The 18141-nt window shown below is 36.2% G+C and overlaps 1 protein-coding gene across 18 annotated transcripts in view; it reads right to left on the bottom strand.

The window, feature by feature from the left end:
- Positions 1-18141, bottom strand: part of SYNE1 (spectrin repeat containing nuclear envelope protein 1) — a 289195-nt gene that overhangs the window by 225119 nt on the left and 45935 nt on the right. For 13 of the 18 annotated variants that reach the window (XM_071435338.1, XM_071435390.1, XM_071435430.1 and 10 more), the window contains exons 3-6: positions 14505-14566; positions 4989-5084; positions 3089-3172; positions 115-135 (exon numbers count right to left, since the gene is read on the bottom strand). In XM_071435338.1, the coding sequence (XP_071291439.1) occupies positions 115-135; positions 3089-3172; positions 4989-5084; positions 14505-14566 (263 nt within the window). The remainder of the gene's footprint in view (positions 1-114; positions 136-3088; positions 3173-4988; positions 5085-14504; positions 14567-18141) is intronic. The other 5 variants (XM_071435366.1, XM_071435494.1, XM_071435399.1 and 2 more) reach the window with 1 other exon arrangement.

Here is an 18141-nt window from a genome sequence, read left to right as displayed (position 1 = left end):
GAAAGGTTTTGTAGATAATGGAAAACTTTTAAGACTGATCCATGCTATTATATGTAGAAAAAATAATTTCAAGCAGAAAGAAAAATAAAAATTAGATAGAAACACTGTACAAACCGGAGATCCTCTGTATACGGACTAGCATGGAAAGCAAAAGGAAAAATATGACACAAAAATAAACTTTAAATGATTAATTTTTAGGTAAATGCATTAATCCATTTTTAATGTAAAGAAAGCACATTTTTGGCCTATCTTACAATAAAATTTTATCAGGAGAACAAATTAAATACTCTGCAACAGATTTTAAATTATGCAGGGGTTTATCAATAAAGTTCTAAACCATGTGTAATGAAAAAAGAAAAGTGAGTTTAAAAATAGAAATGTAAAAAGGAAAGGGGTGGAAAAAGCATAAAAAAAGAAAAGGGAAGAAAGAATACTAGGGTTCTCCTGCAAAGAGCGTTTTATTGTAAAGGATATCACAACCACTGATTAAGGCCCCTTTGTGAGACAAGCGTAACAATAGCTCTTTTAAAAATAGAGTGGGAAAAAAATCAGTTGTCCAAGGTCAAATTAAGTTTTTCAACAGAAATGGGAACAGATTTCATGACTATTAACTCTCAACTGCTAATCTACAGTCTGAATAAAATACCACCCTAAAATAAATTCATAAGATAGATGGAAATAAAGAGGGAAATGTATGATAAAGAAAAAAACATGTAGATAATGCTCTAGGAAATGAGATAAAAGAAGTAATATAGGAAAGTTAGCATGTTAGAACTATATTAGTACTTATTTCCTCAGCAAAACTAAGAGTCAGACACCAATCATGATAAAAATATGAATGACTGCCAAAGTGCCCATCTACTACAAACCTGTCCAAGGACAAAGGTTGTAGATAAACCTTGGTAAGCAGTCTAAGGAAAAGATGGAGAATGATTCAAGCGACCCCATTTGTCTCTCCAAAACAGAGAAAAAACTGCATTTCTCTGAATAAGCAGTTGGAAATCCAGTAGATAATGTCAAGTGCAAACAAAATGTTGTCCAGACCTCTAATTTTTTTTCCAAATTAAATCTGCACAGGCTGCTTTGGAAGAGGCGGAGCAGAAGTCCCCATAGTTCACATTTTTAATCCTCTCCACCAAGAAGTCAACAAAACTCTAGGAAAATTGGGATTACTAGTTCCTTCACCAGTCAATAAGGAAAATTTTCTATTCCCTATCTTAAAAAAATATACCTCATTGTCTCAGCTGGACCAATTCCAAGAAAATCTTTTCTTTTTCTAGAAAGTGAGGTAATTTTAGTATCTATTACAAATCAAAAGACTTACAGGTACTCAGCTAAAGCTTCTGATTAGGCTACTGTTCAGAGAAGCACAGTCTATCTGGTCTAGTTATTGAGTTACCTTTATTTTTTACACCATTAAGTTGGATCCAGAACTAAAAATAAACTCTTCAGAACCACGAGAAAACCAATTTTGTCCAGAATACTATCTGCTAATTGTGAGCTGCAGTTCATAGTGTAACAGGAGTATTAGCAAAAGTCTCTTTGGACAGTGAAAACAGGAAGTTGATTAAAAATGTAATAATGTTTATTTATGGGAGAGCCCACAGAGGAAGGAGATCCTGTCTTTGTTGCCCTTTGAGTACAGCCCAGGGATGGCATTCAGCTGCTGAAGGGGCATTTGATGTCTGAGCAGTATCCCCACCTCCTCTGGGAGGAGAAGGGTGACAGGCTGGATAGAGGCATCCTTTAGGTTGGATTCAGCTTATGGAACACTGCTGCTGGCCACCCTGATTTGCTGACACCCTGCAAATTTCCAACCCCCTCTAGAAGAAAATCTGGGACATTAACACAACTACTAAGATGAGTCTGGACAAAAATCCTGAGATACCAGAAGGAAAAACACAGAGCTCTGGCAATCTCTCCTGATCCTTGGCAGGGCCAGTTTTCCAGCTGCACTGCTATAATATTTGTGGGATCCAAGAAGGGTCACCCACCACGCTGTGACATGGAAACTAAGGAAGTGTGGGTGCTCTGCTCTTCGCCCCAGCCTTGCCTTATGCTTTGTATTAGCAAACTATACTTCCTCAGGTAGGTGGATTTTGAGCTAAAGTGGACTTTTGCATCAGAAATATATTTTTCTTTGCTTTGGTTATACATTTTCAATTTAAAATCTTCCCTATTTATTTTTACAGGCATCTGCTAAGATTGTTTCCCATATAACATAACTGTAATTAGGTCTAGATGTCAGAGAGTCAAAGGCAGGGAAAGATCGCCAAAATCCAACAAATCCCAGTGAACAGCATTGTGCAGACTTAAAATTCGTCAGGTGTAACATCTGCATTGACAAACACTGAAATAAAATGCAGAAATTAGGGGACAAAATACCTACAATACAATGAAAAAATCCAGATTTGAGTCGTTACAGTACACAGAGAAGACAGGAAAAAGGGTAGAAATGCATTGCTTTTGTATGATATTCATATCTATATGAAAATTAGTTTTTAAATTTTTGCTAAAATATTTTGTTAAATTAAAAAATATTATTTTTTCTTTCCTAAAACAGCCACAGCATTGACTGTATCAGAATAAATCCAGGAATTAGTCTGAAGTCCTGATAAACTAATAAGAGGTCATATTGCCCTAAATTTTCATATCTGTAATTTCAGGGAATAGATTTTTCGCATGTAAAAGCAAGTAAAGACCAGAAATCTATTTTTTAAATTATAAATGAGTGTCTCTCCTGAACTAAAGTTCATTCTTTGCTGAGAACAACAACAGGGAAGTAGAGATCATGAGGAGCCAGTAAGCACAGTTAAAAAAAAAATTAAAAAAAGAAAATCCTCCAAGGTGATCCATTATTAATTTAAAAAACAAAAAAGACAAGCCTCACCCTATGCATTGCCACATATGAGTGTTGGACCTTACAATTTTTACTCTACAGCAGCTTTTAGATATTGTGTAGAAACTGAAGACTGCACACATAGCTCAAATTTTGGAGAATAAAACCAGTTGGGTGGATACAAATAATATCCTTATGGAGACAAAGGGAAAAAAAAGTAAAAGCAGGGCTAAGTGCTACCATACCTACCCGTCTACCTTCCAGAAACTTTAGAGCTGTGCCAATGTTGGCAACCCAGTGAATTCGCTTCAGCTGACGCCCCTGCTCACAAGGCTTAAACAGAAAGAACAGATTAAACTTCAATCAGATTTATGCCTGTTTGCTTCAAAAACTGAACTTTCAGATTTATTGTCAAGGCCTATGTAAAAACGCTCCTTGGAACAGTGAAATTGTTGAGTTGTACCTTTGCATATATATCAGAGGCAGGACTGACAGATACAGGGGATGTAAGTGTGATAATTCCATTATAAAACAGTTACATATGTCTTAATCTCAGGATGCAAACTGTTGACTTCAGTCCATAAACATCATTACATCAGAGAAATGTTTTTCTAATGTAAAATAACTACTATTTTTGTACACATGCAAACACACACATATATTATATATATGTGTATATATATGCGTTTGAGAGAAGGCAATATTCTCTCAATGAAATATTTTTGCCTGCAATGTATAAGTCAAAGTGGTTTTTTTTTTAAAATCAGTCTTCAATAAAGTCATTTTAGCTAACAATTTTCATCCCATGTCTCAAGTACCTTATTGGCAATTAAAACCTCAGCTAAATTCCCATTAAGCAATGGATTTCACTGAACTTGAGACACATATGCTAAAAAAAGACAGAGTTTTTAAATTCAATCAAGAACATATGCTAATATGTTCTAATATCGGACAGTAGAATTAAATTCCCCACGGAATTTTATACTGTAATGCAAATGTGCAACTACTGTAATTTAAATTCCGGTTCATGATGTAACAAAGGGCTTTAACAAAGGCCTACTATAAATTCTGAATCCCTCTTGCAGTTACTACAGGATATCATATGCTGGTATACATAACCTTTAAGTTCACCAGACATTATTCTCATTTTGGAATATCTCTTGTCTTTCCCTAACTAATATAGGCAGGATACAATCCAATGAATTTCACTGCAACAGGTGCCATCACTAAAATTCTTTTCCTATTTTACTACTTCTGGTTTGCCACAAGAGGGAGGCTTTCTGTCTCAGACTAACAGAAACTGAAAGGGATATATTTCAATGGAGCAGAAACACACTGCAAAGTACAGCTTTATCCCATTTCACAGTAAAATCACTTTTGCAGTTTGATTTACTGCCTAATTTTGGGGTTCACCTGCAATCAAAACAGAGGCGAAATATGAAAAGGAGAGCAAACTGCCTGTATGTGAAGGAGCCTGAAGCCATCTGAACAACAGACTGCATTGCTTCTTCAGATGCTGCCACCTGATCTGCGAGCTGGTTTGGGGAAAGTCAGAGCCCTTGGCCTAAAATCCTTTCATTTTTCTCCTCCGTGCACAAAACTAGCTTGCCTCCCAAAAGACAGCCTATTTGCTGTGTGCACACCATCCTCTCTTTACATAACTTGGCTGTGAAAAAGCCATTTGGCATCATTTAGGACTCTTTACAGTAGCAGAGCAACTGTCAAAGCAAATGGATATAAGCTCCCATGAAATCTGAGGAGCTTGTTAGAGGTTTTTTTGAGACAAAGCCATAAATTTAACAGGAGGAGTCTCTTTTTTTTTCAAGATGCATAGAAGTAACTTGCAGTTTAAACCTTGATTGTGTCATAGCGGCAAAACCCAGATGAAATGCAAAGACTAATACAAATAAGAAATTTTTATGAGCCACATGGCAAAATTAATAAAAGAATGTGTACAATCAAGCATGCCTGCAATAATCTGTAGTAATTCTTTGTAATCAGATAACTTACTCAGTGAAAAACTTATTTTCCTATGAAGGAGTAAGTTTTTTTACAGTAGAGAAATATAGAAACTTAGAAAATTGTATCCCACAGAAGTTATGCACCTATCTTGTAAAAAGAAGTTGTTCCTGTAGAAGGAAGAACTTACCAGCTTCTGCCCTGAAAGAACCTCCAGAAGGGCAATTAGCATTACCCCATCTTTGATATCCTCAAACAGGTCATTCACCAGCATGGGAGGATTGCGCTGAAAAGGGAGAAGGTTTCAGATTTCATAAAGGCTCACCAGTATTGCATCCTAATTCCAGTCCTCTTGAACAGAAACCCAAAGAGAGTGGCTGGTCCCCTTCTTTGTATTTTATGATTTTTAATGTCAACGTATCCTTTAACCACTGCTTTGTCACCACATTGTTTACTTAACACTTCCGCCACAGGACTGTAAAATTTTGTGGATTTCTGCAACTGAATACAGAAAGGAAAACCCTCCTGCCCACTGCAACAAGCAGAGAAAAAAATCAACAGCTACCTCTGGTTCTACAAAATACACACAATTTACAGATCTACTATTATAATTACATTTCAATCCATCAGATTATTTTCCCTTGTGTTAAGTATTTCACAGAAATTTCACTCTCTCAGTCCAAGCAATAGGAGGAGCTGTATGAAGGGAAAATCCCTAGAGTAGCATAGCAGGTTGAGTGATGCTGCCACTTCTCACAGCTGACAGTTGTTGCAGTGAGTTGCTGTGTTTTCTCTCCTCTCCTCCAGCCTTGCAGGCTTTGGGTGCTGTCAGCACTGTCTCAGCTCCTGCTTAACACAAATTGCTTACCAAATGTGTTTACTACACAAGAACAACAATGACAACACTCAAAAATATGTAAACATGATATTTTAGAAATTTTAAACAACAAGGTCACATAATAAAATTCTGTATTCTTAAATACATAGCAGTTTATGGAATTATGACTCTCAGCTGGTCAGTAGTTTAATGATCACAAAATGTCTCCCAGAAACAAAAAGTTTAAACTTGGTCCAACTGACAAATAGAATAGGCACCCTCCAACATCCATCAGCTTGTGAGAATTCATAAACCTTATGATGATGATAATAATACAAATAATGATAATAATACTAATACCCGTTCATTTACTAAAATTACAATGACACAACAAAATTCTCGAAACTACTTTAGGTTTAATAATTTACTTTTGGGGTACTTGTTAAAAGAAATGCTTGCACAACAAATTGTCTATTTTTCTACCTATTTCTATCTATATTTTTGTGTAGAAATAGAGACTCGAAAAGATGAATCTAATAAATGAAACGTTGCTTTTGAAAAGGCAAAACTGCAGTAACAAATAGGAGAAAGAAAAAAGATTCCAGCTCCCCAAATTAAAAAAAAAAAGAAGTGTTCAGCTTGGATAAAATATTATTTCAATAAAATATAACTTTGGCATAAAGTGAAAAAAAAAAGAACTCTGCTGGAAGTAGACTTCATCTCAGATTTGACATGCTCTAATACTCACACTAATAGAAGAGCCTATATTTTCATGTATATAAAATAAAGTAGCACTACAACTCATTATGAGGGTGTATTAAGTCATAGTTCTTTTTGATTTCCTAGCAAAGTAATAGATAATGTTGCTCCTGGGATCATGTTCTTCCTTAATATAACACCAAAGAAATCAATGAAGCAAGTGGGTCACTGAATATTAATTTGTCCCAGTCTTGCATCACAGGCAGTTGATACAAATGCAATTAATTTTCTTCACCTTCTATGTTATCATTTCCTGTTTGAAGCTTGGAGCAGCTTTGGTTTTATCAGTATTACCACATGACAAAACACTGAAGAATTATGTGCTAAACTAATTCAGCCATAAAGACAAGAGGATTACAGCAGCTGCCATCCTAATCCAACAGGAGGTGAAGGCCTGAAAAAAACCACCTATCCAAATGCCCCAGTAGTGAGGTTTGTCTATTGAAATTAACTCTACAGCAATGAAGAGAGATGGGTTTCTTAGAGAGGGCAATTTAAGATACGTTTAGATTGAAGGGTAAGTGAGATTTACCCCATGATTCTGGTGCCCATAATGTGCTTGATAGACAACCTTTTTGAGCATAACACAGCTCTCTTCTCACTTGTGTGCTTTGGTATCCCTACTCACAAATAGAGGTAGAGGTCAGAGTTTGTCTCATCCCTACATGAAGCCAAAAGTCATCTGGAATTCATCTGCAAAGCAAGTCTGGGAAGCACTTCAGTTTTCCCTAGTGTGTAGCTTCACTCTGCAGTTAAAACCTCTGATTATCCAAGCCAAACTCTTGCTCTGAACCACCACAGTGGTAGTATTCAGTGGTATTGACAGCAGATACAAAAACTAGATTTACACCCCAACTGAGACTTGGCACTATGCTAAGGCAGTGAGAGCATGCCACGCAAATTAACATCTACAGTACTTTCTACTTGAATCAAACATTGGTTTGGGGAGAAACAGCTGTAGAGACAGCACTGAATAAGATGAAAAGCTGAAAAGAAACCATCAAGCACCAAAGTTGGTAAGAACTCCTGCTCTGAAGTGCGAGAATCACAATTGTCCTTCAAGTCAGCAAGCTGAAACACACTTTTTGTTGCTGGAACCCTGGCATATTTGCAAACACTGCCAGGGTTCAGCAGCACACCCCATGGATGTTACACCAATAAAACTGGAACAGAAGGCAGATGCAATACCTGTGTCACAAGATGCCCTGTATAAGACCCCTCTAATATGGAAATTTAGGGTTTTTTTATTATTTATGTAGACTGCCAGAAATGTTCTCAGTAATACACTATATAATATAATGCTTTACACTATCCTGAAACTGTTAACACCTAATTACAAGGAGGTTACACTCTCATCATGTTTCACAAATCACCTTTTTTTTTTAACTACTCTACTTAGGGCACATAAGCATGTAATTTAGATGATGCTGATTATTACTATTTCAGTCACCGAGTTATATTTCTAGTGGCATATATAGAAAAATAGAGTCCTCTTTTACACAAGCATAGATATCAACCTTATTCCCCATGTTGATACACACACTAGCTGATACTGAGACGTTCACATGTACTTATTTATTATATATGGATCATTGCACAGCATGGCTTAAGCTACTCAAATGTTTTTAGCAGATCCTCCACTGATACTAATACATCTTCTGTTGGAATGGGTTAATACCTACTCCTTGGCTGCATATATAATGTTGGATGAAGTGAAAGATTAACACTGATTACTTATTAACCTCCAGAGAAGAAAGGTTTGGGATTTTTTTAAGCTATATTCACTTAGAATATATTGAAAACTTTTTTATTGATTCAGACTTAGCAACTTTTCACTTAGTTCCTTAATGCACTGCCAAAATACTAACTATAAATCAGTAAAAGCAAGGAAAGAAAACTGACTTAAATTCTTGCAATTCTAAAATGTTGAATGTACTTCAGATTTTGGGTTTTTGCTCTTAAGGGTATAGCCCTAGCAATCAGCTGCAATGATCCTAATACACTCTATTTTGAATGTTGGAAAGCCTCTGCAAAGAATTCTCCTATAATAGTAAAGAAAAGCCTTCAATTATAAATTTTTGAACAAAATGTATTGGCAAAAAGTCAGAATATACTTTGATGAATAATGAGACATTAAATCTGACCAACATGTAAGGTGGTCCACACTATGATTTCAGGTGCCTCAGTACTCGATTAAGCTTTTTTGCAAGTTTCTTCAAGAAAGAAAACCAGCAAATGCAGATTAATGATCTGCTACGTATTGCATTGCATGAATTCTACTAAAGACTCCTTTATTGCAGTTTATCCCATCACAGTAGTGCAGTTAATAGTGAAAATTATATTTAGGAACAGTCATGTCCCAAGGAAGGAATCACACTCAGAACAAGTAAATTCATGTGATCTGTAGGAGGAATACAAATTAAATAAGAACAAATCTTCAAGGCTAATAAATTAGATTTTTGTCATATTAAGTATTTATTTAAATAACTGTATTAGAACTGATCATAAAGTGGGAACTGTGGAAGAAATGCTTTGCATAAACTTGTTGCTCTTAAAACTTGTCTAATTTGCTGCAGTCTCCAGGAAATATTATGAATAACCTAAAGAACTGAATACTGGTGCATATAAAAAAAAATTGACTGATAATCAAAAAAAGATTTTTAGTAGACCTGCAATCTCTAGAAATTCCACTGTGTATGCAGTAAAATAAGTTTTGTAAAATCCAAACTTCAGATATGGAACAAACATATATTTGCTAAGCTTTACTCTTTTATTGCAAGACTTTTTCCTGCATTTAATTTCTCATTTGCATATTTTCTACAGGAATCTTTTCCTCACACCCTGCACTTAACTTCTCTAATGAAAAAATCATACTATACAAATAACAGCATCTGCATCATAATGAATGCAAATGCAGACATTGAATACTATTTTTGTTACATTAATTTTCAAATAATCTTTCAAAGACTGCTGGAGAAGTGCATGAAAATCTATCCACATGCACAAACAGGAACAAATCTATGTAACTGCTGAATTTGTCTTTCCAGGGAAATATATGTGAGAACAGCAAGGACAATGTGAATTTTCCATTACTGTGTAATAGCTGGACCCCTTCTCTGGCACAATTTACTTCCTAAATCCATATGAATGTTTTCATAGTCCTTGCTGTTAGTGACTCTTCTAATTACTGAAGCTGAGCCACTCAGTCCTAATTTTTGCATGATTAATATCATTCCACAAATCAATTTAGCATTCATGGTTTAACATTAGAGGTTATATGCAATACTAGCTGAAAACATATAGTAACTGTTGAAGCAGGAAACTACCAGTCAGATTTTCCTCATTACGCAGTCAAAGTGGACAGTAGTTTATTTTTTTTCTCTGTGCCAGTGACAAGGATAGTGGGAGCCTCTGTTTTCCCACTTGAAAAAGACCAAAAGGTCCAGACTCAGTTAAATGGTGAAAACTGATGAGGTTCATGAAAGACCAAGTTACATTTCGATTTTAAGAACCAGCTAATACCATGAACAGCACTGTGTGTGAGAGGTCCCAGTCTTGATATACCTGTTTCCTTTTCTTCCTTTCTTTGCTATGAAAGATATAATTTTGCAGTTTCAAAAGCTTTAATATGAGGCTTAATGTCCAGGTTTAATTCAGCATTATATAAATACTGCATACATAAAATTAAAAATTTTAATCCAGTTTTAGTTTTATTTTTAACTGATATCCATCCTCTGCTTTTGTTTTTTATATGTGTGCATCCTCTTAAGAGAAACAAAATTAATAGCAATTTCTTTCAGTAGGTATTTGTTGTTCACTCTATCAGTGAGTTTACTTTGGTGAGTACAAGTACTAAAATTATCCCTACACCTGGGAACAAAAATGTTGTTTGATTGGGTTAAACCAATTTGCAGCCTGTGTCTCAAACTTTGAAACTAATATTCTCCCAAACTTTCATGAAAGGTGAGAAAGGCAATAACAAGTACCTGCCTTAGCTGTTAAAGAAAGTGATATATTTTTCATCCTCTTTACTCCTCTAATCCCCTACCTCAAAAATTGGCCTAGGTAATGAAATGAAAAAATATTTAAGTAATTGCTGTTCTGAATGCAAGTAATGTCTCCTTTTTGAAATATTTGGTGTAAATTTGTTCTGTATTTTAAATTTAGATTTTGAAAAGATGCTTCAAAAGATAATTAGAAGCATACTCAAATTACATCTATACTTTGAAGCTGAGATTGAGATGAGGAAAGACAGTTCTACATCCATAGAAAAATATTAATAAATTATATTGAATCAGAAAATGTCTTGTTCTGTTACACATGCATATCGCATTTATCATTAGTAGAACTGCACAGATGCACAAAAATTCAAAAGCATGGCCAGAAATTAGACCACATTAATTTCAAAGATTATGACTCAATTCCTGCAAGTGGCTGGCAGAGAAAACATGATTTCCAATTGATGAGTCTCACCAGATTACTGCTCAGAATCACAGAACAGAGACAGCTGGGCTTAGGGCGACAGCAGAGGGACAGATGCAGCCTTGTGCTAACAGCTTGCCCAAAATGAAGCTGCATCACACTACCTGCTAGTCAGCACACTTGCAGGCCTTTCCTCTCTGTTCATCCCCTCTGGGTGAGGGCACAGCTTGCACCAGGGCTGTTTTACCTCCATCTTTCGATTTGTCCCAGAATTAGCTGATGCCAAGGTCCTTTACTTGTCCTCTGCTTGTGAAAGAACATTGAAATGCAAAACAATCTTAAAAATGTAGCATTCTATCATAAGAGTGAAAGAGAATAAAAAATTCACACCTTTCTCCTATTCCCTTTCATAAAATTCAGTGCATAGAATCATAAAACCATTTAGGCTGGAAAATTGCTTTAAAATCAAGTCAAATCATTAACCTAACACTGACATGTCCACCACTAAGCCATGGCCCTAAGTGCCACATCTGCACCTCTTTTAAACACCTCCAGGGATGATGACTTAATCACTTTCATAGGTAGCCAATTCCAGTGCCTGACAACTCTTTTTAGTGGAGAAATTTCAGCAACAGTCTCATTTAATTTATCTGTTTTGCTCATTAGTATTTATTTGTACCCATATTTTCAAACCCATGCCTAACATTAAATAGCCAAAAATAAGTGGTTAAATGTAACTGACAGCCTTAGTTACTGAATTAGTTTCTGTTTCAATTAGAGCATGACTTTTTAGATGAAAAACATACACTAAGAGCTTTCAATTAGCAGGGAAGAATCTTTTGCTCTTAGCAAACCCTGACAAATAATCACATACTGCTTCATGTTCCCAAGCTATGAATTGGTCTTGGTTCTACCTAAAATAATCAAATCACTTCTGTATTTCCATTTCTTTCAAATCATTTTTCCTCACAATGTAAGAAACTAGTCCTTCTTAGATCCACCTTTGCTCTACTCAATCAACACAGTGTAAGGATGACTACTCTACCTGAATAGTTTCCTTTCCTACCTCTAAACCATCTTTCAAATCACTACAGTAAAACCCCATCAATCTTTGCATAGAAATCATTAATTTCTCCTATTTTTGAGATTTCATGCAGTACTTATTTTCAAAACCCCTCAAACTCATTTATGATGAAACATTTCTTTAGATAGACATGGTGCTAAGAGTAACAGATACCTTAATTATAGTCTTCAGTTTTCTCTTATTTCCTCCTATTCCTTTTTCAATTTATAATTTTACGAGATTATCAAAAATGTCAATGAAAGGAAAGAAGTACAGAGTTTTCCAAGAGTAGCCAAGAGACAGAGAGACAATTTGACATGAGTTTAGTGAATGCATATACTGAGTCAAATGTGGCGCAGTGTTTCTGGATCAGTTGTGAGACACAAAGGCAAAATTCAAATCATCTTCCCCCTGTCTACCCTTTTTCTCCTGGCTCAGCATCTATTGCTGTTTCTCTGCTCTAAGTTTAGGCCAGCACTTCACAGTGTTCCTCACTAGGTACCAGACTAGTAGATGCTCCACTTTATATTGGGTCAAAGATGAGAGCAGAATGCAGACAGTGCTGCCTAAAAGTGGGTCTCCTTCCAGGATTTTTCCATATCACATTTCAAAGGCTTCCAGACAATGGAGATCTTACATATCTCCAATTTTTTTTTTAAGCAATCAAAACCATAACAACCCTTTACATAACTCAAATAGCCTAAATATTGAATTTTGAGTTAAAAGTCAGAACATGAGTGCAAGGGGAGTCCTGGACACTTCAGAGACCCACCTGGATTTTCTACAGTTGTAATTAACTCAGAAAACATATCTCCACTTACATATTTCCAAAAACATAACTAACAAAGTTTTAAAAGCTTATGCTTTAAACACTGAAGAATTAGAATGGCATGGGTCACTTTAATTGAGTCTAATTTCTATAAACAGTGCTTCCCTTCATCAGCATAACCATGAGAATGGGAAGCAGAGCCAGAAGATCTGACTTCGGCAGTGAGGCAAACGTGCTGAAAGCCATCCATAAAAGTATCACAGACACAGCTTTCCAGGTGAAGTGTGAATGAAGACAAATCAGTTACTACAAGTAACTGGAAGGTACCTCAGGTAGCTAAAAGTCAGGGCTGTGGCGTATAACTGTCTGGTTTGGACATGTTTGATCAGTCTTTATTGTATCAGGCCCATTAAGGAACTACACACCTAGATCATGCAAGTCAAAAGGTTCATCTGGGCTCTCATGGCCCAAATGGACTAGAACAGCAGGAAGCATTCAGTAATCCCCATCCATGGCAAGATCTCTTAGTGGCTGCCACCACTACTTTGTCCCTTGCCAAGGATTAGTCTGTAGACTAGGGAATTATCATGACATGCACACACACGCTCATAATATCTAACAATAGATACCCTACCTAACAGTTCAACTTTTCTATAATTATCAGATTATTATTAATGACACAACACAATTAAGTAATAGATGAACATGAAATAAGAGCTATTTTTCTCCTCTGACATTTGTTCACAGTGCCCTTAGTTGATGCTTTAGCAAACACTGAATGCCTTTTAATTTCAGTTGAAGTAAACAGAGCAGAGTGCTTAAGTTCTCTCCTACATGGGGGACTCTTTCAAATTATTTTAAAGACAATATGGGGACAGACCTCATTTCCAGTGAGAATCCATTGCCAAGAAGTCCTGAGGGTAACTTTGTTCTTGAAGTTAAATTTTACAATGCCAGTGTAGTTAATTTCACAGTAAGTTCTTCCATTATATTCCGCAGCAATGTAAATAAATATTGCTGCTCTACCATATTGTCTTGTCAGATCAAATCACACGATACAGCATTATATGGGCTTCCTGCTTTGCTCAGCTCATTTTTGAGGGCATTTTTTACCTTACATAAAAGTTAAAACAGTGCTGTTACAGCTATTCTTTACTCAATTTTAGTGATCATTAATCTTCAGGCTTAAAAATGCACACTTCAAAAAGCCGCTCTTGGAGTTTAAATTTTTAATTTATTGGAGTAATTGATAACTTTGTTTAGAGCTGTGTTGTGTGAAAAGTCCAGGAATGCGAAACTGAATCTCACTGCTTGTTTTCAGATAAGGTTGGTACCAATTGTAGCTTAACACTTTTAAACTGTGTGTAAATCACTGTCTTTACTCTTCTGAAGGCAAGACCAGGAGTTTTAAATTGTATTAAGAAGAAGGAACAATAGTCTGATGACAAATTTCACAATGCATCAGATAATTAATTCAGCACTGGATTCATGAAGCACTACTTATGTCTATCACCAGATCAAACTACATAGGACTTAAGTTTTATTCTAATATATTGTGTGCAATAAGTCTAGTATTTCCATTTCATAGAAAGCAGTTTCAGATGTTTCCTCTGGCTGAAATACCAGGTACTGTGCTACCTTCCAGTTCTGGCCAAAGAAGCTGGCTGGTTGCATCTGGACACCCCTTGCAGCTGTACAGCTGACCACTACCATATTGAGATTAATCTCCAATAGTGTGCAGATGAGGAGGATCCTTTTGTAACTTTACAAAATACTGCTCAGAGAAATCTGGCATATTCTATACTCCTGGGCTGTATAGGCATAGATTAAAAGGTTTGATTTTTTAAAAAAATAAATTTTCAAAGCCATGTGTTACCTTCGCCAGATGAGTATTGATCCATTTTGTGAAAGTCCGCTTCTGCACAGACTCTTGCTCATCTGAGAATAAAAGGAAATCAGTTTGATTAGATATCACTGGATACTTTCAGATTCACATGGTGGATGAGTAAAATTTCCTACTAACAATAAATGTATTCTGCACTTGCCAGAAATAATTCTTTATTTTATTGAGACAGTAAATTTTGCCTCTAAATACTCATAGGGAATACTTATTACAATGATGCTCTGATACCTGACTATTTGAAGAGTTTCACAGCAAAGTTCAGGTCTTAACAAGCTAATGACCAGAAAGACACAATTTAAAATCTAAATGTCATGATAAATTTGAGTTCTAAATCCATACTATACTTACCCAAGGTCTGAGCACCTAGAACTTCTCTATACTTTTTTAAGTAGAACCCACATCTCTCAGAGCCAAGCAGCTTTTGTGCAGAAAGTTAGCTAGGGACTTAGAAAAAAAAATACTTCTTAGCATATGTTTTTGAAAATGTTTAGAATGTTGAATTAAAGATTTGAAATTGCATTATCAAACTTAGTTTTCCCCTGGGAGATCCTGCCAGGAAGGAGCCATTAGCTAGTTCAGGCAGTTTCTACATCACTACTTACTAGGTCCCTTAGTCCTGTCTTGAAGCGCTTGTCTGGTTTATAGTGCATTTCCCTGACTGTCAGATCATCCCTGTGGGACAGCTGCCAGCTGCACAGATAAAAATAGCTCCCAAATCAGCTCCTCCAGCTCCTTCTCCAGCTGCAGCAGCAAGGGTCACAGCAGTGGAGGGAAGAGCATCACAGCATTATAACCAATACACAAAGTCCTGCCCCTTTCTTGTAGGCAATCCGTTTTGACACATGGAATAATTTCACAGCAGAGGTATTCAAGTATTTACTACAGAGTTTTTTCTTTCAAAAATAGGAGGAAACATCTATTTCATGGAAAAACAAATCATGTTATTACCATCATCAGTTCTGAATGAACGTCTTCATTTCCCAACAGAAAATTCAAATAAATACAATTGCTGTTTGATATTTACTTTTCATAAGAATATGCACATAGCCCAAAACCTACAGATGGAATACCTAATTTCAGCTCCTGCATTTTCTAGTAACTTGTGCAGCACTGAACAGCATTTTTCCTAGTACAAATCTGTAAAATTAAAATGGAATATTCCTTAACTCCCATTAAAGTTCTGGAATAAGCTTGTTGTATTCCTAGCAATAAACTCCCTAATTTACACTCGTGCAAAGCTGCTTCACAATTAGGGTACATAGGGATAGATATCACCACACAAAATTCATAGGTCAAAATGTTATCTTCAGTTGGTCAGTGGCCATATACAAGCTTCCCAAAAATGTCTGTGCATTATAATTCAGGAATATTTCCTTTATATATAAATACCATCTCACATATAAGAAATACAAGAGGAAAAAAAGATACCTACACTCACCAGCATCTATTACTAGATTATCACATTCTAGATTATCACACTTTATGCCTAAGAAAATAATTCTGCATTCTATACTTTCCTTTGCTATCATTGGGCAGGCAGGATTACATATTTTTTTTTAATTTATTACATAATCAGAATCTACTTGTTGCAGTCATGGGCAAGTTCTGAAAAATATCACTAAGATACTGCATCATTCCACACTGACTGTTTTTTGCAGGGAGGCGTCTTGATTTTGTATGTGACAATTGTTTCTACATTCTGAAAAACAGACTTGTCACTGCACAGTTCCTAACCATAAGCAAGCTTTCCTTTTGACACACAGTAAATGTCAGCTGTGCTCTGCAATTACATATATAGGTAGCCAAATTAACTTTCATGCAAGTACTTGCACACTTCCATTGGGTTGTGTGTGAATAAGTGTAGGGATAGAGATCAAGCATACACAGAATTAATCCATTTCTGCCATAATTCACGCCTCTGTAGTGCAAAAATCTCCTCAGCAACCCTGATACAAAAAGGCATGCTAAAACAAATAAACCAGGTTTTCAGAAGTTAAACTTCTCATCAATGAAATGAGTAAAATGATTCCATAATTTGTAGTTCCAGTGCATCTTGGTGATTTAAAAAACAACCTTCTGAAAAAAACTGGAAATCAGACAGCCAGCTTCCAGCTTCTAAAGAGACACATTATGAGCAGAAGACACACAGAGTTTCAGTCATACCAACAAATAGTAGAAATAGCCCTTCTAAATAACCTGCTTCAAGGGGATTTATGTGAGCAATATATTCTTTATGAGCCCAACTAGAACTACTAAATAAAGTTTCCTTGGTTCTAGCATTTATTTTGTATAGGCTTAAAAGGAACAGATTTTACCACTGTAAAATCTATGCCACAACATAACACAAGCAGTGCATTGATTTTTAAAATTCCATTGTAAATATGCTTTTAAAAATTTACCTGAAAGCAACTGTGTTATTTTCATTGATTAAATTCTCTGCACAGGTACTGCTTATTTATACCCACAAAACCTGTGTGTCACACAGCTCCTTATGCTCTCCCCACTCACAAGGACTGTCAGCTCCATATTCGCACCACTTACCCTGCTGGAACTGAAAGAATTCAGGAAGCACATTCCATGACAGCACATTTCTGCCACCAGCACCTTTACAGTGAGCCATAGGCACTGCTGCTGCTGCTGTGGATGCTGCTGTGGCTTCTACCCCTCTCTCTTGTTCAGTTTTTCCTTAGGATACAGCCAGAAGTAATTTTTCAACAATGATCCAATTTTTTTCCCTCACTGGAAATGCAAGCCTCTTACAAAAATCCCTCCACCATCTCTTAGCTGAGGATTCATAAGAAGCCAAACCTTAAAAACATCCTTATATGTTCCTGCAGAGAGGCAACAGCCAGACAAAGCCAGCTGTATTGGAAGCAGCAGTTCTGCTGGTCTCACTGCCATCATCCTTCTCCACTGTTTTTCTGTGGAAAGATTTTATTATCTCAGCACCAGCCAATCCGCTAGCAGAAACCTCTGATGTCAAGAGCTTGAATAATTCATCCAGGGACCGTGACAACCCAACTACACTGCTGATATCCTAAAGCAAAAAGATGTGTGCAAAAACTGATGCAGCTTTCTCACCACTGCTTTTTTAACAGCATAGTGCTCAGTAAGTAAAAACGGTTGAATGGCAAAGACCTTCTCCTCTAGGTTGTCACACATGTAAAGGAAAACAGCTTTTAAAAACAACCACTTGGTTCACTGCACGCTCCTGTGAGACAGAGATGTCCTTCAGCTTTGCAACTGGAAGTGGAAGAAATCTATTCAAATGCATTGCTTGCTATATGTAGGCCACTTAGCTTTGAATAATGTATTTGATCTGTTGTACAAAGGGCACAAAACATATGTAAGGATGCTGAGAATTTTTGGAGAGTGCCTAGATCAGCCTGAAACATGCTGAAATTTCTGATAATATGCAGTACACTTTTGATTTCATTAAGTCAGAGCACTAGAACAGATATTTTTTCCTCTGGTAAAATGAAGGCAGATATGAAATATTCTTTGTGGAGATTCATATGTTATTCCCCTACAGGGGCCAACAGAGTAATACACACTATTGAAATGAGAATAAAAAGGCTCACTTTTATTATGCCATTATTGTAAATGTATC

Source organism: Agelaius tricolor, unplaced genomic scaffold (genome assembly GCF_023055355.1).
Source record: "Agelaius tricolor isolate 1412-34295 unplaced genomic scaffold, bAgeTri1.0.p SCAF_1, whole genome shotgun sequence".
NCBI classification, from domain to species: domain Eukaryota; kingdom Metazoa; phylum Chordata; class Aves; order Passeriformes; family Icteridae; genus Agelaius; species Agelaius tricolor.
This window is presented reverse-complemented; position numbering and strand designations above follow the sequence as displayed.